Source organism: Centruroides sculpturatus, unplaced genomic scaffold (assembly GCF_000671375.1).
Source record: "Centruroides sculpturatus isolate CEXI.00-Female unplaced genomic scaffold, Cexi_2.0 scaffold641, whole genome shotgun sequence".
Lineage (NCBI taxonomy): Eukaryota > Metazoa > Arthropoda > Arachnida > Scorpiones > Buthidae > Centruroides > Centruroides sculpturatus.
Genome location: NW_019384888.1, coordinates 239,184 through 266,067, shown reverse-complemented (window position 1 = coordinate 266,067; position 26,884 = coordinate 239,184). Strand labels below are relative to the sequence as shown.

At 27.9% G+C, this 26,884-nt stretch overlaps 2 protein-coding genes across 2 annotated transcripts; one reads left to right on the top strand and one right to left on the bottom strand.

Moving 5' to 3' along the window:
* Positions 1-28: 28 nt before the first annotated feature.
* LOC111631175 lies at positions 29-1,380 on the bottom strand. Its single transcript, XM_023375377.1, has 4 exons — positions 1,176-1,380; positions 1,017-1,067; positions 488-944; positions 29-389 (listed from the first exon to the last, which is right to left on the bottom strand). The coding sequence occupies exons 1-4, from the start codon at positions 1,194-1,196 to the stop codon at positions 142-144; spliced, it is 777 nt and encodes a 258-aa protein (XP_023231145.1). The 5' UTR covers positions 1,197-1,380; the 3' UTR covers positions 29-141.
* A 239-nt stretch (positions 1,381-1,619) lies between these two features.
* On the top strand, positions 1,620-13,869 carry LOC111631165 (tRNA-specific adenosine deaminase 1-like). Its single transcript, XM_023375364.1, has 11 exons — positions 1,620-1,949; positions 2,074-2,154; positions 3,865-3,919; positions 3,999-4,037; positions 4,080-4,102; positions 6,561-6,789; positions 7,873-8,097; positions 8,188-8,366; positions 11,292-11,391; positions 13,472-13,558; positions 13,621-13,869. Exons 1-11 carry the CDS (start codon positions 1,808-1,810, stop codon positions 13,760-13,762), a joined length of 1,302 nt encoding a protein of 433 aa, XP_023231132.1. The 5' UTR covers positions 1,620-1,807; the 3' UTR covers positions 13,763-13,869.
* The last annotated feature ends 13,015 nt before the right edge of the window (positions 13,870-26,884 follow it).

Here is a 26,884-nt window from a genome sequence, read left to right as displayed (position 1 = left end):
TCAATATTTTATTTAAAATATCGCCAGAATTATTCAAAGTAAATCTATAATGTATAAAGAGTAAAAATGAAAATACATAAAATAAATGATTTTATTTATCTTTTAGATTTGTTTATTGACGACATGTTATGTTTCATAATTTTATGCCTTTTTATTGTTATTATTTTTCTTCTGACTTATGTTTTTAAATGTTCCTTCGAACCAAATGGGTCTATCACTCTCAACAGCACTCTCAGTCACTTCAGTTCCAGAATCGCATAATGTTCGACCTTCACTTCCAATATTATGAAATTTACCATTATCATAAGCAACAGATTCAAAACTTGAGAAAGCTGTGATTTGTTTCTTTGGAGTCTTTCTTTTTGAAGCTGGAGAATCTTCACGAGATTCTATAATTATATAAAAATACTTTTAATATTTAACTTTAAAATTTTATTAATTATATACATTTTAATTGAAGAAATTGTACTGATATTATTTTCTTTACCACACATTCTTGAAGCGGACTTTTTGTAAATTATTAAAGGATAATTTAATTCATTTGGCTTTCTTTCCAAAACAGGTTTTTGATATTGCTTTCGATAGACTCTGTACGTTCTTGAATTATAATTACTTTCATCTTCTGAAATTTCGGTTTCTTCCTCTGTTTTAGAATCATAAGAACGGGAAACATTTATCCAATGATTATTTACTGTTTTTTCATTTACTCCTACATCTGATTGGCTACTAGTTTTGAACATATGCACTTTCTTCGAATATATTGTTTGCTGCATTTTCTCTGGTTTTCTATCATTAAACAAAACATAAAATTTCACATGTGCTGCGAACTCTTCCACATTTCTCTGTTTCTGTTGATGGTAAGTTTTTAATGTAATGTAAGATATAGAACTTTTTACATGTTTAACTTTTTTGCAATCTTCGTTCGATTCAGAGAAAATTACAATCTATCAAAATTTAAATGGTTTCTTTATTTTCAATTATTATTTTTAGAAAAATATAAAGAACGAAAACGTTACCTTGCTTAAAAATTTTTTTGGAAAATCTAGTGAAAACTCATCATCTGATTCCTAAAATAAAGCAATAAAATCTCGCCAATTAGTATATAATCTGAGACATTTTTACTCATTTTTACTTATAAAATTTTAACTTGTAATTTTAAAAATACTATGATTTACTTTTGATTGAAAAAGCCCCATATTTACTATTTTGCCTTTTCTTAAATTATTAATAAAATTCTGTAAAAATAAATTAGTGCTATCAAAAGAATATTCTTCTTTTGTCGATAGCTAGATTTATAAACTGAAAATATTTGAACATCTGTCTTCTCATATTCAGTAAATAAATTCCATGTTAAGGGCTACATTAAATTTTAACAACAATATTTTAAATATATTATAACGTAATATGATTGTCAAGTTTGATATTTTCAAATGTGAAAATATCATTGTAACAATTTTTATTTAAAATATTTACCTAAAATGAATTAAATGCAATTAAAAATTTGTCTAACTCTATACATTTGATCAGAGTTTTAGCACATTATTTTAAATCCTAATATTTTAAAAAAAATTATTCAAGTACGTATCTGTTTCAGAAAAACAAAATTCAGAGGGCGCTGATAGTGTATCGCGATCCACGTGTTCATAGTGTTTACATGTGGGTAGAGTAGAAATACAGATTATTGTTTTAATGTGAAAGTATATAAAACGTTACTTTTTATTTACTTATTTTGTAATTTTTGAGTAAAAGTATTAGTGAATTTTTAAATATTGCATTAAATTGAATTCATCTAACTTAACACTTAATAATGAATAATAAAGAGTTCGCTGATATCGTAGCTCAGACTTGTTATGAACATTATGAAAAATTACCTAAAACAGGGAAACCTAGAAATGGAAAAGAATGGACTTTATTAGCAGCAATTCTGATTACGTTTGATTCAGAAAATGGTAAAATGTGCTTACTTAATATGAATTATTTTTAATGAGAAAACTTTATTTATAAAATGTTAATTTTGAGACATTTTACATTGTAATACGACAATTTTATTCTAAATGAATCCTTAAATAACAGATTTATCAAGAAGAAAACCGCACGTTATTGCATTGGCAACAGGATCCAAATGTTTAGGAGCTAAAGATTTAAGTCCAGATGGTAATTATTATTTAAATAAATTGTTCTTTATGATTAAGAATGTATAAAAAACTTTTAATGAAATTTAAATGATCTACGGATATATTTGTGAAGTTGAATGAGTTAAACACAGTACTAACAAGTCAGTCATAATGTACAAATTTCATTTGGTACTCATGCTCAATGTTGGTGACATCTCAAATGAAATCCTAACAAAATTCAAAATTCACAAAGGAAAGAGTTTACTTCCTTAAGAAAATGGCACCCTGCAATATCAATGTTTCTAAATCTACTCAAGTGTTTAAATTGTGGATTAAAAGGTGAAATGATAAAAATAACTGTCCATCTGAAGCAATCTAAGAAAAATTTTTCAAATAAGACTGCACTAGCAACATTCATATCTTTGATTTTATAAACAATCATTTTGTTGTAAACGAATTGGTCAAAATGTCTAACGAAAGTAAGAATAATGATGACATCATTCTCATTTAACTCATTTGACTTTATGAACATACCCTATGGTAACAGTTTTGCAGTCAATATCTCTGTGGATTACAGTAAAAGCTTGTTATTTTGAAACTCAAGGGACCAAAAAAAAAAAACACTTTGAATTATCTGGGTTCAAATTATCTGAACTTTTTCAAATCAAATTTTTTTTTTGTAATTCTCAAATAAAATTATGACATTACCTTATATAATTTCACCTATTTGGTTACAAATGTGTTAATATTACAAGTTATTATTAGAAATGTAAGCTATTTCAAAAAACCATTAGTTGGCATATACTTAATGAAAACAATAAAACTGCATCCAAAGCAAGACCTGAAAGTAATGTACAAAACAAGCTTAAGTGCTTTAATAAGAATTATTTGCAAATTTCATCCAGAGGACCAATGGATAGTTCTATGAAGAATTCACTGTCTTGAGTTCAAAATTATGAAATCATGTAATCTGATGAAACTAAGCTATAACAACTATAGCTATGTACTCATTCTATTGTGAATATGTACAGTACATGTATTTAATGGACTTTGCAAAAATCTATTGTTTCAATAATTCCAAAAACCATCCAAAATAATTAAATGCCAAATAGTTTTATTTCATAAAGAAAAAAATTAAAAAATTCTCAGGCATTGGCAATGTGGATAATGTCCAAATGACCTTGAATGGCTGCCCAATAAATCAACAATGTGTAATTGGTAATACCAAAAACAAAACTGTTACTTGAACATGGAAACTTTCTTTATAAATACATAATATGATGAAAGATTTTGAATTAAACAATATTTTTGTGGGTCACTGGACCAGATAATGACTTTGAATTTCATTGTATGCATATTTCAAATTATCTGAAATAAAATATATGCAAAATCCAATTTTCTTGGTCGGGAACTAGACTTGACTTCACAATACTTAGAATTATTCGATATCAAAATAATGAGGTTTACTATATGGTGAATAATAAGATCAAGCATCATAGAATGAAGAGAAGAAATATTTATAAAATAAAATAAAATAAATATATAACTTTGATATGGAATATATATCAAAAAGTCTCAATCAAACTTTTCCTAATGTAGCTAAAATAAATAAATAAAAACTTCTCTGATATTTAAGTTATGTAAGCTCTAACTTCAAAGTAGTATTCAAATAAGTTACTTTTTATGTATTTTTTCAGAAAAACAAATGTATACATATATAATAATATATATATTGTATTTTAAATTTTAGGTAATGTTGTGAATGATAGCCATGCTGAAATATTAACCAGAAGAGCATTTCTGAGGTTTTTATATTATTATTATACATACAAGAATTTTAATAATAAAAATTTTAAATGTTTAATTTTCTAAATTTAATTTTAGGTATTTATACCATCAAATAAAATTATTATTAGAAGGAAAGCAATCNAAATATATTTATTTATTTATTTATTTGATTTAAAGGTGGGGATGCTGTCATACACCTTGTAAGTATTGTATTATATAAAATTTTGTAATAAAATATGTATAATGGATTATGTATGCATGCAATACTTTTAGAATAGAATATTTTTTCTGTTAAACCGATTATAACACGTTAAAATTATATTTTGGATTATATTAATTTTGATTACGGATATGAAATATAATAAAATGTATAACAATTATTAATACCAATCTAATTCAAGTAAAATTACCCTCAATACATTATATACATTATACACAATATACATTAATCATATTTTAAAAACATTTTTTCTTTCTAAAATTATTATTATTTTTTTACTTTTTCTGCTAAGTTTCTTATTTATATAGTTTTGGTTTTAGATATTAGGTTAGTTGTAGGCCTTGACTTCTTGGTTATGATTTTTAAAAATATCAAATAAAATCTATAACTACAAATAACTGTAAACTACAAATAACTAATTACAAATAACTGTAAACTACAAATATTTCATTTATTTTATCAGCTTTTTTTGATTAATATTTAAACATAATGTAAAATTTCCAAATACAATACATAATATGTATTTATTAAATTAAATATATTAATTATATAATATTGTTTTAATTATTAAAATATTTTTAGTAAATTCTTATATCAAACATCTGTTTTTAAAAATATGGATGAAATATGTTAAAAATTTGCTATTTGCCATTCATCTATAACAAGCAAGTCTTTGAAGAATTTGTAATAATTGTAGTTTTTACTCACAAAAATGATACAGAATATTTGTATATTGTAATCTGCATATAACTCATATAAGCTTGAATTCTTCAGAAAATTTCTAGAATAAAAATAAAAAGGCTGCATAAGTCACATTTCTGAAGTTATTGAAAGTGCCACTTAACCTGTATGCAGTTGAAAGATATCATCTTAGATATTGTGTTTTTTTTTTTTTTGTTATATTGTAGATATAGTTATAAAATAACCAAAACAGAAAAAAATGCTCTATTTGAGATAAAAGTATTTAAATTACATTATGTTGAAAATACAAAATGGCACTGAATGACAAAATTTGTTATTGTTTCATTTCATTTCTGTTTAAAAATCAACAAAAAAAAATACCTCTCATTTCTGTTTATTAAATAACAATAATGATAGTAATGAGCAATTATTTATTTTGAAATCATCAATGCCAGACTGCAATTTTTAATCATACTTTTAATTTATTTAATTTAAAATATATGCTCTCCATTTCAAATTAGTTGTGGCTTGCTTCCGTACATCATACTTTTCCTTTAAGAATAGAATCATCTATTAACTGCTTTCAGGGAAAAAGTTTTGAATTGAAACAATGTGATTTCTGGTTTGCATCAGAAGTTCATATATAGTTATCTGGGGCTTCCTGCCTCTAAGGTTTCCATATCTGGTCTCAGATTTCATCTATCTAACTCCATTCTTGAGATTAAGGAAAGATGGACAGACAACAGTGGAAATTTATAGGTCTACAGTTTTTTTAAACTGCAGGTCAGGTTTAATATTATTTTTATAGGACTTTTTTTATTATCAGTTGAACACTGATCCAAATTTTCAACATTCAAAAAAAAAAAAAAAAATTTTAATGCCAATAATATCTGTAGTATACTTGACGTTTGATGATTTACCTTGGATCAAGAAGAGTCCAAAATACTGTAGCAATGTAGATGTTATTTTTGGCATGAATAATTGCCTTAACAGATATAAAGTAAATTATTCATAAAGTAATTTCCATTAACATCATTATTGATTTTGCTAAATTGCACATAGACTACAATAGTCAATAACATGGATTTGAGAGTTGATTATTTAACTCTTATAAGTTGAAATCAACAGTCTGTTTCTAAATAGTTTCTGAGATTATTATGTAAAAAGAAGAAATTATTGGAAATTTATCAAGTTCAAAATATGTACAAGTTAGTGTCTAATAATATCAATTAAAACTTAGATTGATGTAAAACAGGAAAGAACTAAAGATGAGACATGTATATGTTTCTTTGATCATTTCTGGAAAAAATAATGATGGCAGATGAATACATGTAAAACATAAAGGATTTTCCTACCTTTTAAAGATACTCTTGATAATTTAGAGAAAGAAAAAGCTGTTGAGTGAGCTTATAATCAGAGCCAGCTGAACTGACAATGCAACATGTACATTTTCATGGAATGGCAAGCTTTGGGACAAGAAAAAACTTGTTTAACATAATTATTTTTAAAATTTCAAATATTAATTTGAGGTTGGGCTGGGGATGCAAGGTATGGAATTGTACAGGCAGCAAGATTCTTAGGGCTGGCCCTGCTTATAATTGTATTTTATAATCAACAAATTACTCATTGGTGCATAACTGCATTTTCTTTCAAATTGACTTTTAAACCCACAAGTTATTTGCAGGAAATTACAATAATCTAATATTTACAAATATTATCAATAAATATATTTATTTATTTATTTATTTGATTTAAAGGTGGGGATGCTTCAATATTTCTTAAAGATAGCAATATACCAGATAATTTAACAAACTGTCTGAAGGATTTTCAAAAGAGGAAATGTGAAACATCTGATATTGAACCACTATATTCTAAAAAATTGAAATCAGAAGTTGAAAATAATAATTCATCAATAAAAATTGAAGATATAAATATCGAAGGAAGCACAAGTGATGATAATTTAAAAAGTAAAATTGATATTTATAGGTGAGAATCTAATTTTTAGATATATGTTTTTCTTGTAATAAATTTAATGCTTTCATTAGTTACATTAGATAAAAATCATTTCAAATTAAATTAAATCTTCAGATAGCTCTTTCATAACTGATTAACATTTATGTCAATTTAAACTTGCAAAATTTACCTTCTTAAAAGGAGTTAATTTTAATCTTAAATGTATAATATATAAAAACTAGAAATTTTCTGTCAAACATGAAGGACTACTTTCTGTGAGAAAATAGAGATTGAAGAATTGAGAAGAATAGGGATTTCAAGAAGACTGGCTAATATTTCTACAAATTAATTAAGTAGCTGATACTGTTCATCAGAACATAATTAATGTGCAATAATATATTTTAATTGACTTATTCTGAAACTGTGTCTACTTTTAATTATTTTTTACTTCACTACTGAGTGCATAGGTAAACACCTGGGAATCTTTAACATCACTGTTTATTCACGTGCCGATACGCCTTTTTCCATTGGCTTTTTCTTTAAGACATTTAGTAAAGAGTAAAGAGCTAACTAATACACATCCTTTTTTTAAAATACATATATTTCAGATAATGTCCCTGATGAATATCTCATAAAATATGCATCCAATTAAAAAATTATGAAAGTTTTTTATTTTTAAGGGACACTTTCAGTTTCACAAAAATTAAGCCACCCCTGCCCCTTTTTATGAGGTGGGAGCCCTGATAAGGAGGCAGGGAGTGGAAGTAACTTTAGCACATGAAATGGAACTCTCCTATTTTTCTATTTTGGATTCTTTATTAAAGAATAATAAAGTTTTATCTAAAACATTTTTTTAATGTTAATTTTAAGTATACTTAAAAATTTTAAATTTATTTCATTCAGAGACATTTATAGTAAGTTATCAATTTGTTGAAGTAAACAAGAGATGAATAACAATTTCAATTATTCTAAATAATTATTTAGAATTAATCAGATTTTTATGAATCATTTAATAAACTTTTTTATTTAGCTATATTCAATGTATTCAACTAGTATTTGTAAAGAATACCATAAGGAATATTTTGAGCTATAAACAAAATTATTTTGTATCTTTAGAACAGGTGCTAAATGTGTTTCTGATGGACTTCAAGATCCAAAAGGTGAAGGGATTAATTATCATATCTTGGGAAGATTGAGGACAAAGCCTGGTCGTGGGGATCCAACTCTTTCAATGTCTTGCAGTGATAAAATTGCTAAATGGAATGTTTGCGGATTACAAGGAGCTCTAATATCACATTTTCTTTGTAAACCAATATATCTTTCAACTATTATCATAGGAAGGTGATTAATATTATATATAATTTGGAATATACTCAAAATATAACTTTTATCAAATAAAAGAATTTCATATTTCCTTCAAAAAACTTGCAGGTGTCCATTTAGTAGAGAAGCATTATATGAAGCAATTGTAGAAAGAACAAACAATTTAAATCTTCAGTCTGGAAATTATTATAAATCTGTTCCAATTTTGTTGCAATCAAATTTACAATTTAAATATAGTCGTCAAAGATTGGAAAGTGAATGTAATGCAGTAATGCCTTCACCTTCTGGTAATTTTTTCTCCCAATATAAAATAGTTTATTAATAATATTTTTGGAAAATGAACAATTTTATTTTATTCTCGTGGATATTATTATGCGTTTTGGCGTACGTTGGTAAGTTTCGTATAAATCGTGTTTACTAAAAGTATTATAACTTTTAACACAATACTGATTTATTTTACAGAATGCACAGAATTTGAATGGATTAAACCTCCCATTCTTCCAAAGTCTTGGTATAAAAAACATTTTGAACAGGAATGGTTAAAACAGGCAGGTAAAAGAATTATAAATTATTCGTTGTAGATTNAACAATTTGAAAATATATTTTAAACTTTAAACAAAGCAACATGGTGTGACTATTATTTTAAATTTAATAAAGTAAATTTAAAATTACACTATTTACCAAATTTTTTAAAAATATAACTTAAGGTAAGTGATGTCACTGAGCTGAAATTGATAAAACTTTTTTATAGCTAATATTTTCATAAATTAAATAGCCTATACTTTATGTTAGAACATAAAATAAATTGACTAAAATTTCATTTAGATTGGACAAAAATAGCAGGAGTTATTGAGAATTCACAAACACACGCATGATGGCTTTTATATTATTAATTAGGTATATAGAAAATATGAAAATATTTTTACTATAAAGTTTTACAAAGTTCCAGAAGTCTGTTTCATTGTTTTTATATTCAATAAATTAATTTTGTTGCTTTAATATATTTGCTGTAATATTTTGAAAGATTTAGTTTCTTTTATTAATTGCATATACAAAAGGAAATGTCACAAGACATTGATATCCTCCCCCAAAAATAATGCCCATAACAAAAGATTAAAATACAAATAAAAAAGGATAATAATCAATATATATAATAAAAAAATAAGCATAAATAAAAACGAATATATATTATAAAGTAACTGTTCACAAATGTGTTTAAAATGTAGAAAATCTTCATGTAGAGATTGTTTCACACAGCCCATATTCTGAACAGACTGATAGAAAAATGATCTGAAAGAAATGGAAAGCCTAAAAGATGGGGGTAAAAAAAGAAGTTTGGTTATGAGCATGGGTTCTTTAAAAGTCGAGGTATGGAATTTTGTGAAAGCAAGACCCTGCTTTCACAAAATGGTGATTCATTGCTTAGAGTTAGAAAAATTTTGATACTTTGGATTATGTAAGAGTTCAATTGGTTAACATCCAAGGAAAAAATTTGTTTTCATACAGAGAGCAAGTGCCTTGGCTTGCCTTGCATTAAATTATAAATAATTTTTTCAATATTCTGAGGTATGAAATATCATACTTGCAAAAATGTGAGGTATGGAGTCTTCCATACTTTCCATAGTGGAAACGACACCCCTGTTATGACCAAACTCATGGTGGAACTCTTAGGCACAGCCAATCAGAACAAATGGAAGCATTTGTATAAAAGTAAATGGTCAAAGTATTTGATATGTTCAATAAACTGGAAATTCCGAGTCTGGACCTAGTGACATTAGCTTTAGGGGTAAAAGGAAGATTAGAGAGTTTATTTAGAATTAGAAATATTTTATCTAACTCTTTTAATATTTTTTGTAATTGGGAAGAGGCAGCCATAGCCCATATTGGCAGACAGTAATCAAGTAGAGACTGAATGTTGGCAAAATAAATGGAATATAAGACTGTTTTAGAGAAAATAGTTTTGCAAAACACCAAAGAATTCCATTATGAATAGCCAGAGATTTAATAGAAATTTAGAGAGATAATAATTAAACATGCCCTTTGAAAGTAAGTTTAGGATCAAAAATGACTCCAAGGTCATAAGAATTAACATATTTTATGGAATTATTGTAAATATAGAATGTGGGCAACTAAGGATTATGAATGAGTGAAAAACACATGACTACAGTTTTTTAAAATTTTTAGGTTAGCTTTTTCTAAAAGGGAAGATAAACAAAGTAGATTAGACTGAAGGACATAAGGGTCATGGTTAATCAATTTAATATTATCAGAATAGGATAATATAGGCAAAGTAATATGACTAAGTATATTGTTTAAATATGCTGAAAAAAATAGGCTGCTTAAAGTGGAACCATGCTGTATATTGCAAAAGGGAGAGAAATCCAAAAATTTGAAATTGCCAAGTTTAATTTTACAGGTACAAAGGAGGTAGTAATTATTAGGCCAGGATTGAAAAGCAGGATCAATTTTGAAGTAATCTCTGAGTATTGAGAGAAGGAGATTGGGAATTACAAAATCGAAGGCTTGGCTAATATCTACATAAATTATAAAGACAAATTGTTTACTTTCAAAATTCTGAAGGATTATTGATATAGTTTCCAAAAGGTTGATGGTGGTGGAATGATTCTATAGGTCATAGTGCTGAATTGATATTAATTTAGATGAAATTGTTAAATATATTCTACAGTATAAACAAATTTCGAAAAACTTTAAACATTGCAGATGAAATAGAAAGAGTTTGTCCTTTTTAGGCACAGCTATAATGTTTGAAGAGAGCTATTGTTTAGGGACAAAACTATTTTAAGCAAAGATGGAAAATAATCTGGAAAGAATAACAGCAGATATTGGTTTAAGGATTTATAAAAGTTAAACTGAAAGTCATATTAATAGAGTATAGATAATAATAAAATTAAATCTTGAATAAATATTGATTAAAGGGATGTAAACATTATTTTAATTGTTAAAAGTGTAATTGAATTATAAAAATAGTTAATTTTTAAAACTAATTTACTCTGAGAAAGACATATAAAAGAAAAACAAATTAAACTCAAATCCTATGAATTGAAATCAAAAGTATTAAATTTATTGCTGCATTGAAAGTATGATTATTATAAATATTTATCAATTTTATTAGATCATTACATAATTATAATTATAATTTATTAATACGAAATTATCAACATTAAATCACATAACAATAACATGTTTTATAGCAGTTATATGGACAGATGTATCAAATAAACCATTAGAAGTTGCAGTTAATGGATTAAGACAAGGAGTTACAATAAAATGCCAGAAAAAACCAATAGCCAGGTAATACTTAGTAAAATATATATATCACATTTCAATTTTATACTTACAGTAATACTACTTTTTCAAAATTCAGAATGAAATTTTTGTTAATTTTAGTTTTCAATAGTGTAGTAGCACTAAGCCAAATGATCACTATAATTAATACAATAATTAGAAACTAAATAATTTGTTACTTGAGGTAGACATATGGCACCTAATGTCTACCTCTAGTATCAAATTACAGTACTTGGTTTCTAATTATTGATTATAGCATAATGATAGCCCGATTAATTATGGCACTCATTTGGTTTCTTATCAATACATCATGCTTTGGGATATTGATATACATGTAGTAGCACATTCATAATAGTATTATAATGCTAATTTTATAAATAGTATAGGTATGATTTAGTTTGCATAAGAATATTAAAATTTCTTCTGAAATTTCAGAAAATTTCCTGTTCCTTTATACCATGTTTCTCATCAATTCAGTTCATTATTTTGTAATAAAAATGTTAGCTCATTTTCCATACAGTACTCAATACATTTGATATTCTTTGTAGAGGATATTTGAGATTATAACTTTCATTTAAAATACTTATTTCAAATAAATGGAATTTTTTTAAAAATTTTATATATAATTTAAAATAATATAATTTTCATAAGTTAGACTGAAAATTTTCATAAGACAAATAGAGTTAGGCTTGAAATGTTACTTATTTGTAAAATCTGCCCTTCAATTGTTACTTGAAAATACAAAATTTGAAAAAACTAACTAATATTACAAATTAAATGAAATAGTCTATAAATATATAATTACAGAGTTTGTGAATGACATATTTTACATTATATTTACCTGATGTTATAATTATAAACACATACACATTAAATGATGTTTTTGCATCCAAGCCCATTATGTTGTATAAATGTAACAAACATAAAGGTCACTGAAGTTTTTGCTTTGTTTTTTTCTGAAGATATTGAAGATTATATCATCACATTAACAATTAAATAATTAACAGACAATAACTAAAAGCAAGATTACAAACACATGTACTGAAGCAAAAACAATATGACTGATAAACACCAAATGTGTTCTTGTTGGGTGCATAACATCAATAAAGAAACAAATATGATTGGTTCAACTTTATAAAATAAACTTCTAACATGAAACTTTTATCTGTTTAAAAGAGCATGACAAAACTGGTTACTTTGAATTGTCATTTTTTGAATATATTTCAGATGTAAGCCTCTCAGCTGCTGACTATTCTTTAAAAAACTGGTCCTGAGTAAAGTCACAAGAAAAAAAAATATTTTTAGTTTATTATTAACCAATAAAAGGCTTATGCTGAACACTAAATATATGATATTAAATTTTTAAAAAACTAAAATATAAAAGAAAATCAAATTTTCCTTGGATGAAGTCAAAGTTATAGATTTTATATATAAAAAATTAAAACTAAAAAATAAAATATATTGATATTTTGACATATTTTACTTTTTACACTTTTATTAAATTAAAAATATATCTATTTTCCTTGTGACTTTACTCAGGGCATTTTTAAAGAACTGTCAACAGCTTGACAAACTTTTTAAAAACTTGTTGAAGAGGGGTTTAGACCTGAAATGCATTCAAAAATAACAATTCAAAGAAAGTTAATTTTGCCATGCTTTTTTAAGCACATATCCTGTATGATAATTTCTACATTTGTCGAGTTTGATGTTTAAGAAGTACAGAAAGTGAATAGGACTAGAAACTTTGAACACACCATGATAATTTCTATTTTGCAGAGGCAATTATATGTCCTTACAGCTGTGGTAAAAATGAGCAATTTTCTTGAATTTAGGACTTAGTTAAAACTGGAAAAATTATAACTAAGTTACATGAAGTATTTTGAAAAAAGAACTTTTTAAAACAAATAGACAGCTATAATAATCTCTTTACCTAAAACTGGATTACCGAAAAGAAACAATAGCCATGGTAGACTACTGGTGTATATATAAATTTGTCAATTAAGATTTTTAATAATTATTAGTTTGTAGTCTAAGCAAACATTCAATATTTATATATATTATAATTTAATTATTATTTTAATTACAGGCTTAGCATTTGCAAGAAAGAATTATTTCGACAGTTTATTTCTATTTTAAAAAATCATACAAGTCATAAATTAAATCAACAAATGAGGTAAATGTTTATTTAATTCACAAAACATTTTAAATTATCTATAACTGTTTATAAATTTACAGAAATAAAGAACTTATTACCTATTATGATTATAAAATGGCTGCAAAAGAATATCAGAACTGTTGGACTAGTTTGAAATGTCAATGCTTTAATGATTGGACAAATAAACCTAAAGAACTTTTATCATTTGTTGCAGATGAATGAAATTTGTACAAATCTCCTGACTGCAGTTAAAATAGAAATTTTAAATCTGTAATATATAATGAAATAAATATCAAAATATTTAATGTTCAGAATTACAATTGAAGAAATGTGCCTAAATAAATATATATTTTTTGTAAATTTCATAAGCTTTTGCTAAATCTCTAGTTTAACTGCAATAATTGCTTTTATCAAAGCAATTATACAATTTCTATAAAAGACATTACAGAATTTATATGTTTATATTTCAGAAAATATATTTTATAATTTATATAAAAACTTTTTCAGCATCTTTATAGGGAAAATTTAATAAAAGATTTTATAATTGTTAATTAAAGTGACCAGTTTGATTATAATTGTATAAATTTGAAACTGACATTTTACAGAAAGTGTTCGCACAAATTTGAGACAATTAGCTTCTTAGTTTTTGTCCCTCAAAACTTGGTGATGACCAGCCCTTGTCTGTTTGATGTGCTGCCCATGAAGTCTACAACAGTTCTGCACCTCTTTTTCCAAGCATTAAAGAATTCCATGCATTTTTCCTGTGTAACTTTGTACCACTTATCCTTGTAAGATGGCCGACTCGGGGGAAATAGGGGGCTTGAAACCCACTTCACGGCACATGTGTAAGGTTGCCGTCTCCTAGGTGGGAGCTATTAACCCCGCATCAGGATGAACCTTAGGGAAGGTTGTATGTGGGCTGTGATGGAGGAGGCAAATGATAACAAGTGTTTTACACAAAAAAGCCGTTTATTTGTTAACATTTATGCTTACATCGACAATCGACAGTTCTTCACTAGATTCTTCCCTTGAAGATGCGGAGTGTGAGAACTTCGGCGTCGGTCGTAGCCCCGGGGCGGACGAGATGCTGTTGCTGATCACGGCGGATGATCGGAAGATATAAGCGGCGGAGTCCACAGTTCTTTGCGACGACACACTACAAGAGAAGTCACTACCTTTCGTGGAGTCGGAGGAGAGCCCTCTCTGACCTCGGATTTCGGATTTTTATAGTTTTTTCTTTCCACTATTCGGACTTCCGATTGGCCCCTCGTCCCCTTCCTCGCTTCCCGATTGGTCTCTCTTTTGTTTTGGGGAAAATCGAGACCGACTCGGGTCATGGGAAAGGTCCGATTCCAGGTGTCCGCTCAACGCCTTTCTGTCGATTGTTCTTGGGGATTGTTGACAAAATTGCAAGACTCGCGCTCATAATTTAACTCCGTTACTCGCGATTTCTGTCATCTGGGTACTTGAACGATCATATGCAATGATTTATCTTTCTTAAATCTTTCCCTCTTTTCAGAAATTGTTTCCCTAGATTGACTGTTTATGAGCGCGGGGGTCAAAGTTCTACCTGCATCTGACCACTTGTCTCTGACTTATAACTTTTCACTCTGACATTGACAGTTAGTTTAACACATGTTCGAGTCATCCGAGACTCGTTGCCTACATTTTGTGCCACGTTGTTTAAGTTATGGTATTTTCCTCCCCCTCTCATTTTTAATCTATCGTTATTGTTTAAACATAGGAATATCGCAATTTACATGATTCGGACCTCGGTTGGGTCCTCACATCCTTGCAAACTTTTTTGAAGTCTTCCACCATATTGGCTTTTCTAAGAAAAAGATATTGTTTTAAAAAACAAGCCATAGAAATCCATCAGCAATATATCAGAGAACTTCACACATATGTCCCTTTTTGCAATATAGTCTGTGCCAGTTGAGGCTTTCAGCTTTTCAAGATAAGCAGTCATGAAGTTGGCTGTATGGCTGGATGCCACCTCATGATAAAATATGACTTTGTGAAGCTCACCAGGATATGGAAATGGGACTTCTCTTTTTAAGTATGGTTTTAATACCTTCTCTATGTAGTATTCTGCATTCACTTTAACGTTTTTGTTTGGAACTCTTCTACTGATCAGAGTTCCAAACAAAATCATTTTCCCTATGATCATGAATCCTTATGGCCATCTTTCACTGCAATGGACCAACCATTCAACATGAATATTTTCTTTTTGTTTAGCATATAGTATCTTTTTCTTCCTTTGCAGTAGCTTAAGTATTGATAGATGTAAACCTCATCTATAGAAACCATGTAGTCTGCCCTATTACTAGCCAAACAGTTTTCATACAACTTCCTTATACTTCTCTTCCAATTTTCAGTATTCAGGATTAGCCTATGTCCGTTCATATTTTCCCTGGTAATTAAGTCCAAATCTTTGTGATTATTATTATTATTATTATTCACATTCTCTACTGATATTTTACTTGCTTTTGCAATAGCTCTTTGATTCAGGTAATTAGGTCCTGTAACTAGTTTTTGTAGTTTTTGGCTTAGTGCACAATTCAATTTTTTTGTTTGCCAACATTTTTGATGATTTTGCAAAACATGCTCTTAGTAATATAAATATTTTGTTTTTCTAATTTTTTTTATGACACTTGGCAAAAAAATTCTGTTTGGAATGATTCTGGCCCTTATTTCTATTTCAACATTACAATTTCATTGGAATTTGTAAATTGGATGTAAGTGGTGAACAGCTTTTTGCAGATTATGCTGCCACAGATGAATACAGCAAGATGTTTGAGACTTTAGTGGAAGAAAATGACTTGTCACCATCTCAATTTTTCAATTCAGATGAAACCAGACTTTTGTGGCATGTTTACCAAATTCTACACTGGTTGGTGGCAATGAAAAAGTTTCTTATAGATTTAAAATGAACAAAGATTGTATTAAATGCTTCTGGAATGCATAATGCTGATGCTTATGATCAGAAAATCAAAGAAACCAAGGGCCTTTAAAAACATGACAAATCTACCAGTCAAATACAATGCACAAACTAACAGTTGGATGTCAGCAACTATCTTCAATAATTCTTCCAACACTTTATTCCTGGTGTTAGAGAAAATTTTGAAAAAGAGGGGCTACCAGAAGATAGCAAAGCTATTCTTATGCTTGACAACTGTCATGCTCATCCTCCAGCTTTTGAGATTGTTTGCAGAAACATTTCTGTAATGTACTTTCCTGTAAATGTGACGTCTTTGATACAACCTATGATCAGGATGTCATACAGAATTTTAAAGTGATATACAGGAGGTATTTTCTTCAGAAGTTGGTAAACAGTGATTGCAGAGTTGTTGAATTTCAGAAACAATTCAACATAATGGACACTGTTCATGCTGCTGCCTTGGTGTAGAACAGTGTGAAGGAGTCCACTCTGCAAAATTTGTGGAAAAAACTATGGCCTGGAGTTACAGATCCAGAAATGTTTGCTGAGGAATACATCTCTGCATTTGATGGAATATCTGTTAGCAACATTCTTGAAAGTATCCTAAAGCAGAATGCAATTGCAAATTTCTAAATGTGGACTCAGAAGAATCTGTTGTGGAAACTATGACAGATGCTGCAATCATTGAAAGTATTGTTAATCCACAAAAGCCACGAGATATAGAAGATGAGGAGGAACTAAATGGAAAACAACAGTAAACAGGCAGCAAGTCCCTGAATTCATTACAAAATTTGTTGAATTTGAAACATTACAATGCGTGACCTTCATATTGTGTTTAATCATTTTTACACAAAAAAGTAACAGTTGTGTGAGTGAGTGGATATTAGAGACATGTTTGTGAGGACACATCAGAAAGTTAAGCATTGTTCTTTACCATCATCATTGACAACTTCCAATATAAACATTGTGAAAACAGAAAAAACCAAAACATGTTGTATTAGATAAAAATAGTTAGTTCTTTCAAAAAAATCAAAAAATTTTTCTAAAATCTTTTCCAATAACATTAGTGCATAGGTTTGATATAAGAAGCAGAAATATTTAGCACAGTTGGAATCAATAATTATCACAGAAACAGCTACAGTACATTATTGTTCATGTACCTGTACTTTGATAATGAAACTACTGTTTGTCTGTATATATACATAATAAAAGTGTACAAAACACAAAGTAAGAATAGTGTTCTTGTTTCAAGCAAACCAAGGGTACGAATAGCCTGGAAAAAATTGAAATGACATGTTAAATAATCAGATGGATTTGTACAGTTTTACATGTGAAGATATCTGAAATTGTGTCCGGGGATCAAAAAAACTTCTGCCATTCAATAAGGCAGCATATTCGATAAATTGGCACCATGTCAGTCCTGATGATGTCAATCAACAGAATTTCACTGAATTAAAAAATATATATTTATACTGATGATAAAAACAGTTGCATTAATAATGTGTTTTTCATGTAAAGAAAACGAAAATTAATTTACCTTCCTTTGACAGTCATTTATTCATATTTTCAAAATGTTATTTTTTTGTCTTGTCTTATCTATTTATAATAATCAAAAAATTTATCTCCATTATTGTTACAATATAGCTTATCATTTAAAAATTGTTCTGTCATATTTTTCTTTAGAGATATTTTGTAAAAATTTAAATAAAAGTACTTTTATAAAATGGAACTTTAATCATAAAAACATCATTAAATTGTTTTTTTTTTTTTCTAATATTTTGTTAAGGTTAATGAACTTTCAGTTTGGACCAGATTTCGTGTTATTTCAATTCAAAAATTGTTTTCCAGAATGGATTTAAATAGATGACTGCATGACTCTATTGTTAACAGGAAAAGTATAATATACAGGATGCTACTAAAATCAAAGCCTATATTCCTATATTTTAACCCTGAAGTACAGGCCTCATTTCTTTATGCAGCACTGCTCGATTGCTACACAGCAAAGCTTTTCTAAATTAAGCTGTATCATGTAGCAAATCATTTCTAAACATTTGCTACAAGGGCACACTGCAGCAAAGATAAAGCAACTTTTTCATTTGTAAAGCATTTGTAAAGCATGTGTAAAGCAAAATGGATGCTTATATGTATAATGTGATATTATGCTGTGAAAATAAAAAAGTCAAAGTGACTGCTTATAAAAACTTTATGGAAAGATTAGGAAAGATTAAATTTTCTAAAATGATTGTGAAAGTCATCTAAAGAATAAGAAAATACTATATCTTCAACATAATTATCTATCTTCTATCTCTTTACTTTGTTCACATTTACAGAAAGATGCTCAATTCTTTATACTTCTTTTGTTAAATAATTACAATATAACTAAAACACTATTTCTGGCTGTAACTGAAATTAGAGTAGATCAGTGTCCATGTTTAGCTGAAGCAGAAAGCATTTCTAAACTATAATGCAGCAACATTATAGTTTAGTGATAGCTGTTTATGACATCATATATGCTATACTCTTATAACATAAAGAAATTCAGCCACACTGGTATGATACAAACATACCCTACCACACACAAATATGCAAATTTTTCCTGTGTGAAACAAGCAATGTTTCCACACTTTATGTATTCTCAGTGCCTGTCCACATCTTACACCATGAGGATTCATACCACAAACAAATGGTTGTAAGTGAAGATTTCTTTTGGTTGGGGTACATCTATACTCCATGGGTAATGTTACACTAGTTATTCTTTGTAGTGTTCAATGACAATAAATCTTGTGTTGTTAGTAGACTGATTGAAATATGACAGAATTAAAGTCTAAGATTAATGTTTGGAAGATTAGAAGAAAATCATTTTTGTTACTTAGGGTGCTACAAACTCTATTTTCTGCTATATTTGAAATAAATGATTATATTTCAAATTCAGAAAGTTTATTTATTAAAAGTTTATATTTTTTTCATCTACTGTAATAAATATTACAGTAGATGAAAAAAATATAAACTTTTAAAATTTCATTTCAATTAAAAAACTTATCAAAATTTGGGATACAATACTACCCTGCAAGTGTAATTGTGTAGGCCAAATTTCACCAATGTAGATGTGGGTTAAATTAAATTAATTAAAAATTTCAAAATCATCTTCAATGAAAATTAATGAGAATATTGTTTCCAAAATCCTAAGATCTTTCAAATAGTGTATTCTTCCAACTTTTTGATGTAGAAAAATCTATCTCTTCAGAATATTGTGTCCCTTTTTAAAATATTTTTATGATTTAATATTTGATCATACACATACACATAAATTTCAAAATCAAAATTTTGAAATTTCCCTAATCTGTCATCCTTTGTTACTTTTGTAAAATAAAATTACATTTTAAAAATCTTAGGATTATTTATTCTCACTTTCATCATAAAACTTTCTTGTTACAAAAAACTTTTACGATATAAGCGTTAAATTAAACATGTATGTCACTAAATTGACGAGCGCTTTCGACGATACACACTTTCGTCTTCTTCAGGTATACATTGTAAATCTCGTATACATCTGGGAAGCTCTCATCACCAACGTATTAAAGCCCTGCAACACCCCCACACTGGATTTGCCCCCTTTGTGGATCAGCTTGTACAGTTATATAAAACATTGCAATTAAATCCACAATATAGAGGTGTCTAACGCATGCGCAGTATAAACGCGCGTGTTTTTTATTTAAATATCTTTTTTATTCTACCGTTGCTGTTATTCCAAAATGTTAATTAAGATTGGAATGTTTTTAAAAATTTTGTATTCAAAAAAAGGTTCTTATATCTTCTAATGACCTGAAGAAGACGAAAGTGTGTATCGTCAAAAACGCTCGTCAATTTAGTGACATACGTGTTTAATTTAACGCTTATATCGTAAAAGTTTTTTGTAATAAATGATTAGCGTGCTGTCCATCACTATTTTATAAACTTTCTTGTTAAAGTGCTGTTTGAATGTGAATCACCTCTAAAGTCAGAACAGAATGAGGGGATTTGCCTTATATTTTTATAAAATTTTCTGGCCTCATTGGATATTTTATTAATTTTATTATAAAATTACATTTGTATTTCTATTAAAATTTTGTGCTGGAGTAAATACAAAATAGTGTATTTTGCTTTAAAGTCAAATTATTTGGATAGATTGCATCACATTTTGTTTTGTATTTATCAGATTTGATATATGAGATGAATATTATAAGCTGTATCATATATCAAATTTAAGTATAAATTTACATTGTATATTGTAATTATATTTTCCATTAAATCTTGTTAAATTCCATGATGAAATTTCAATTATTTTGTGTACTCTTGGAAAATCTGTCCACATACATTATCAAGCATCATATTAGAGGAACAGAAAATTTTTTTTTAAATTTAAAACATTGTTTTAAAACAGTATTTTATAACATAATATAAAACTCTTTTAAAACAAAAAAACAAAGGTTTCTAAATAAAACGTGTATTATTGTATTATTTAAAAAAAAAAACGTAAATTTGCCAACCCTGGAGGCTAGTACAAAATGCCAGTTTAAAATTGTCTATTTGCCTGAAGATATCATTATAACAAACTCTGTCTGGTTAAATAAGAAAAGTTTTATAAGTGTATTTTAACTTACTTATTGGTTCTCTAATATTATCAGAATTAGTTTGTCCCAAAATATGCATCTGCAATTACAATAAATGGATTTTATCATTGTTAATTTTTCTTAAAATATTTAAAACTATTGACATAATGAAACATTATTCTGGTTTAATTGGAAAATAAAATTTTTAATTTCATTTTCCAATACAATATTTGACCCAGAACAATATTTGAAATTCATCGTTCACAATATTCAAATAGCATTCTGATTCAAAACCTTTGACCTGAAGATCTATGGAAAAGGTCAAAAATGTTAGTCCTTCTTTCTGTGATTATTTACTGGAGTTTTTTTGTTCTGCAAAGTGTTTTTTACTACTATATGCATAACATACACTTCAGTCTGAAGAATTATTGTGAGTAGAGCAATTAATTAATAGGTTTTAAAAATGGTAGAGAGCAAAAATAAGGACAATTTATAAAAATATAAAAAAATTTTAAAAAAGCTTAGAAATTAGTGAAAATTTTCTGATAAACTGCATAAGAAATTGAGCCTAAAAGAAAATTTATAAATTAACAAGATAGGAAGATAGAAAGTTGAATATAGACCATATAAAATTAATAAAGAATAAAAATCAAAAGATATAAACTTAGATGGAGGTTATTAAAATCAATATTTTTAAACATTTAAGTAAAGAACATAGTAAATTAGTGAGCAGGACTGAACTGAATAATTTCTACATCAGAGATGATGACAGTTGGATATTAAGATAGTGATTCCAACCTGTGGTCCACAGTGATTGATAGTCTGCAAAGACTATTTTGTATTCACCAATTTGTTTTGGTAAGTGTTCATATTTTAATTTTTAATTACAAATAGCTAATTTTTATTATTTCAAAAAAGATTTTTACACATTAAGATGCCTAGTACAGTTGTGTACAGTAGTGTTGTAGTTATGTTTCACAATTATGGTAAAAATGACATGTAGAACATTGGCAATGTTTCATATTTACTTGCTTATGGCAAAAGTGAGCCAACAAATCACAGAATTTATTGCAGAATGATATAAAATGTGGTATGAGGATTTGTTTTGGCATACAGTGGAACCTCCATAGTTGAACACCTTCCTAAGTTGACCTAAATTTCATAGACTGAACATATGTACTGTACACAATAGGAAGACAACCTCTCTATATTGACCACCTCTAAGGAGTCGACAACGACTTGATGGAACTTAACAACAACAAGTTGTATCTTGATTATCTGAACTGTAACACACACTATTAATTTACTCTCTATAACTTGACCAGTTGAATCCAGTTTGCACCAAAGAAAAATGAAATGTAGAATTGGCAGCAACAAATTTCTTCAAGATTATCAAAGAATATGATAGTTTTGACTTTAATTTGGTAAATTAATATTAATAATTATGGATTAATTTCTTAAATTAATCTGGTAGAGAATATCAATTAGACATAGCTGTGACCTTGCCATGGGCAATTGTTGCATCTTTAGGTGGTCATTTAAGCCTAATTCATGAATATGTCACATAAAAACAAAACTTAATCTATCCAATAGCACAGAACTAACTGTTCTATCATAAAAAGAACTTCATCCAAGTCAAATAAAAAACAACTTTGTCACTTAATGGATCTCCAAGTGTGAAAGTAATTTTTGAAAAAGGTGATGAAAAAGTAGACTGACTGTTTAATTTCACAGTGGGGTGTGAAAGGAGAGATGTAATAATTACTTTCACAGGAGAGTGTGAATGACTTATAACTGAGGTGGACAAATGTTTTTCTGCAATTAGAAAAAACCAAGCCATTTTACTTGCCTTGCCACAGCCATCAAAACAAGGTGCCAAGTAGTTGTATGAGAAAGAACCAGGCTTTACTCTCTTGTCTTTTCCCTGTGCAAGTTGACTAGAAAATTTTTCTGTTAATTGAGTCATGGTGGTGAAAAGGAAAGAATTCAGAAGTGTTTCAAGAGAGATGGATTTGTTACAACCCAAAAGCAAGATGTTGCAGATAGCCCACCTGCTGTGGAAGAAATTGAGAGAGTAGATTTTGAAGATTTTGTTGCAATGGATGACAATATGGCAGTTTGCAATGAACCTAACCCAGAGGCAATTTTCCAAATAGTATTGACTAAAATACAACTCAGCAGAAAAGTGCTGGAAGAACTGACAAAGCAGAATTAAGTGAGAATGACACAGAAATTGCAGATATTCTGAAAGAAGAGGATGTCAGACATTTGAGAATTCAGTTAAAGTCATTTGCTGTGGAAAAATGCCCAGGTATTATGAGTGGTGTAGCCAGTATTGAGAGAGCTTTCTCTGCTTACCTTCATATAAAGAATAAGAAACAGACTCTCCTTTTTTTCAGAATGAACAAACCATGAAAAAACAATACATATGTAAATGTATTGATTTTGTATGAAATTCTCTAATAAAAGTTGTACAATAAAACAAAGCACATATACATGTCAGTACAGTTGTTCTGTATGTTGACCAGTTTCTTTCAGTCTGTTAGGTGGTCAACTTTCAGACATCTTACTGTAGTATGTTCTTAGGTGAAATGAAGTATAGAAACAAATACAGTTATCCCTCGTAGAACATGGTACTTCTACAACACGGTTTGAAAACTGGGGATATCCCCCACAGAACACAACTTCCAGTTTCACTCTAACACAGTTTTGGAAATCTTCCATACAAAATTTCACAAGTTTTAAGTGTAAACTCCATTATTCTATATTTTTTTTATTCAAGCACATGCCCATGGATTTTAGAATATTGAAATTTTCAATTTATTTTTGTGCTTTTTGTATCAGGTTTACTTTAATGAAAACTGACAATGCAATTTTCTTCCTCGTCTTAGCTTTCCTATCAACCTGGTGTCATCATTGCTTTCAGATTTTAGCCTTTAATACCCACTGTGTTTGGTTTTTATAGATTACTAAATACAAAGATTAAAGTTTATTTACACATTTTTTAGATAAGTGCCATTAAACTTTTTTTTTTAACTGTAGATAAGCAATCATTTGTAAAATGATGAACGAAATATGGCAATATCTTCGTACTCATACACAAATTCTGGAAAAAAGTCGCTCAATACTTGACTGAACAAATGCGACCCAATAGAACAAACTTTCAATTAATAACATTTTTATTTTGTCATCCATAAAAATTTTTTATGATAAAAATAAAAAATATGAAAATGTTGCTGATGCTTCTGATCAAGATCAAGAAAAAAAGCTGAGATGACAATGATACTTTGTGAAAAGAAAATGCCCTTGTTTAACTGAAATTAATATTAATGCATAATACAGTACAGTACTTCTAATTGTGATTGTTAAATAATTATTGATTGGAAATAAATTATTGATTGCTTTAATAAACATATTTCTCTTAGCAAAAGTATATTATTATTTTTTGTTACTAACTACTGGAAAGTAACCCTATGTTTTGCATTAGTCCTTTGTTTCATATAGCAGAGATTCACATAACAGCACTTTTTCAGAATATAACTAGTGTTATACACGGGATACCTGTATATATTTTTTAACTATATATAAAATTCCAGTAATTACCACTACAATTAAAATATAACCTATAGTTTAAATGAAATGTAAAGATAATTAAAAATAAGTTTGTAATGTTTGTGGTACCATTAATTATAAACAAGCGTTCCCTTAAAAGATATTCTAAATTACTGTACAGATTTTATCTGCAATCATTCCATTCTTATACTGTGTTTTTAATTCTCTAACAATAGATGGTGCAGCCAAACAGTTTTCATGTTTAACTAGCTTATTTTAAAATAGCATTATTATTGATTGGTTTAATTTAATCTAGTCTTCAGCATATACAATGTCAACATTTAAACATATGCTTTATAATAAGTATAAAAATGATAATGATGTAATTATTATTACAACTTTCTGTATTATTGATTTTGTTAGTTGGTTACAATAATTGTGATAACTTAGTATATATTAGCATAACTCGTCTTTTCATGCAACTTTCTGTAACTTTTTTGAGATGAATATTAGCAAGTTTGCATAAGAGTATGTTATGTTAGGCTGATAACATTGAATATAAAACATTGCATTTATCAACCACCTTATTGTTAACAAATTATAAATACACTAAAATAGAAGCAATTTATCAGGAAAATTTAAAATTAACATTAATGCTAATTGAAGTAGAGATATAATTATACATTGTATATATTAAATTCTATTATAAAATAAAGTGTCAGTTTGTTGATATATTTGTTTATTTTTTCACAAAACCTATCCCTATTCATAATAAAACAAAGTTTACTAAAAATATAGTAGCTATATGTTTACTAATGTGTATAAGTATAGCTAGAGAGTATAGAATATGAAGAAATTCTAATTTTTAAAGCTCACTGTTGAGAATGTAGTGCATCATATATTCTCAATAGCAAGCCTTTCTAATATAGGAAATCTATCAATTTTTTTAACTCCAAATAGAATTTGCCAACTTAATAAAGTTGGGAATCACTGCCTTAACAAAATAATGTAACTGCAAAAGTGTAGATTGGAATAAGATAACTGATTATACTATTTAATAATAAACTAAGTACAGGAAAAATGCTGGATACATGTAAGAGCTTTATGCTATCTATATGAAATGATAAACTTCCAGAATACATCAACTACTGGTACCTAGAAATCAAACTCATAAATCACTCAATAAAAAAAATTTGTTCCTTTACTCTCTGGAAAAGAGGAAAAAAATGAAAGGTAAGCATGAGAAATCCCAAAGAATCTGAATTTATATAAGAAGGATCAGCATTGGTTATCTTTCTCATACAAAATGAAATTACGATGTCCTCTAATTCAAACTAATTTCATGCATTTTGTACCAAAATGTTCCAGCCAAAAACAAAATCACAGATTAATTTTTAGAAACAGATTGAATTTGTCTGTATTCCTTTTTGACTTGCTTTTCTTCATGTACAATTCCACTGATTCAAACTTAAAGGTTGAATGTCACACCTATCTTTTTACTAAAATAAAAAGAAACTTTCACAAAAAGGTGTTAAATACATTTAAAATAATATTTTATTGCTGCTAGTGCTTTTTATCTATTAAAGAAAAAGAAAGCTTGTTCAAAAGGTTTGCTCGACTTTATATCCCCTAATTCAAATGATCCTGTACAATAATTACTTCAGATTAATCATTGTATTAATCAAAGAGACGATCTACATTCAAATTTAATTTTTAATTACTCAGAAAAGACAGATCAATGGTGACTGGTGAGAATGTTGAAATAAAGAAATAGATGTTTGTGTTGAAGAGGATGTTAGTTTGAGAAGATTTGAAATGAATGCATCAGGCAGAGTTCAAAAACATTTTTAAAAATTTAAATTATACATTATGGGCACCAAAAGGGCCTTTATTCCAGATTAAAGGGATTGAACAGGCCTACAATAGGAGTTGCTGGATGGTGACTCAACTTATGCATGTTTAACTTTACTTTTGGCCAAGGCACTTGGCCAAAAGTAAAGTAAAACATCCATGACAGAATTCAAATCTGCAATCTTCTAATTCAAAGTTAGATGTCTTATCCTTCAAGCCACGTAGACACTTAGAAATGTAAATTAAAATTATTATGGTTTGGTATCAATGAATAGGGATGGAAGTTAAAAGATCTTAGAGAGAAAAAAAATTTGAAATGCAGCAATAGAACAATAGAAATGATTTGAAACAGTGAACTAAAAAAAAAGACAGATATTTTAACTTTAGATTATTGCATGTATAAGTTAATTA

Coding starts and splice junctions, on each gene's coding strand:
- LOC111631175 (XM_023375377.1), bottom strand. CDS start 1,196: ATGGGGCTTTTTCAATCAAAA. Junction 1,068..1,175: donor TGGGGCTTTTTCAATCAAAA/GTAAATCATAGT, acceptor GCTTTATTTTAG/GAATCAGATGATGAGTTTTC. Junction 390..487: donor GTCCGCTTCAAGAATGTGTG/GTAAAGAAAATA, acceptor ATATAATTATAG/AATCTCGTGAAGATTCTCCA.
- LOC111631165 (XM_023375364.1), top strand. CDS start 1,808: ATGAATAATAAAGAGTTCGCTGATATCGTAGCTCAGACTTGTTATGAA. Junction 2,155..3,864: donor TAAAGATTTAAGTCCAGATG/GTAATTATTATT, acceptor TTTAAATTTTAG/GTAATGTTGTGAATGATAGC. Junction 11,392..13,471: donor CAGAAAAAACCAATAGCCAG/GTAATACTTAGT, acceptor TTTTAATTACAG/GCTTAGCATTTGCAAGAAAG.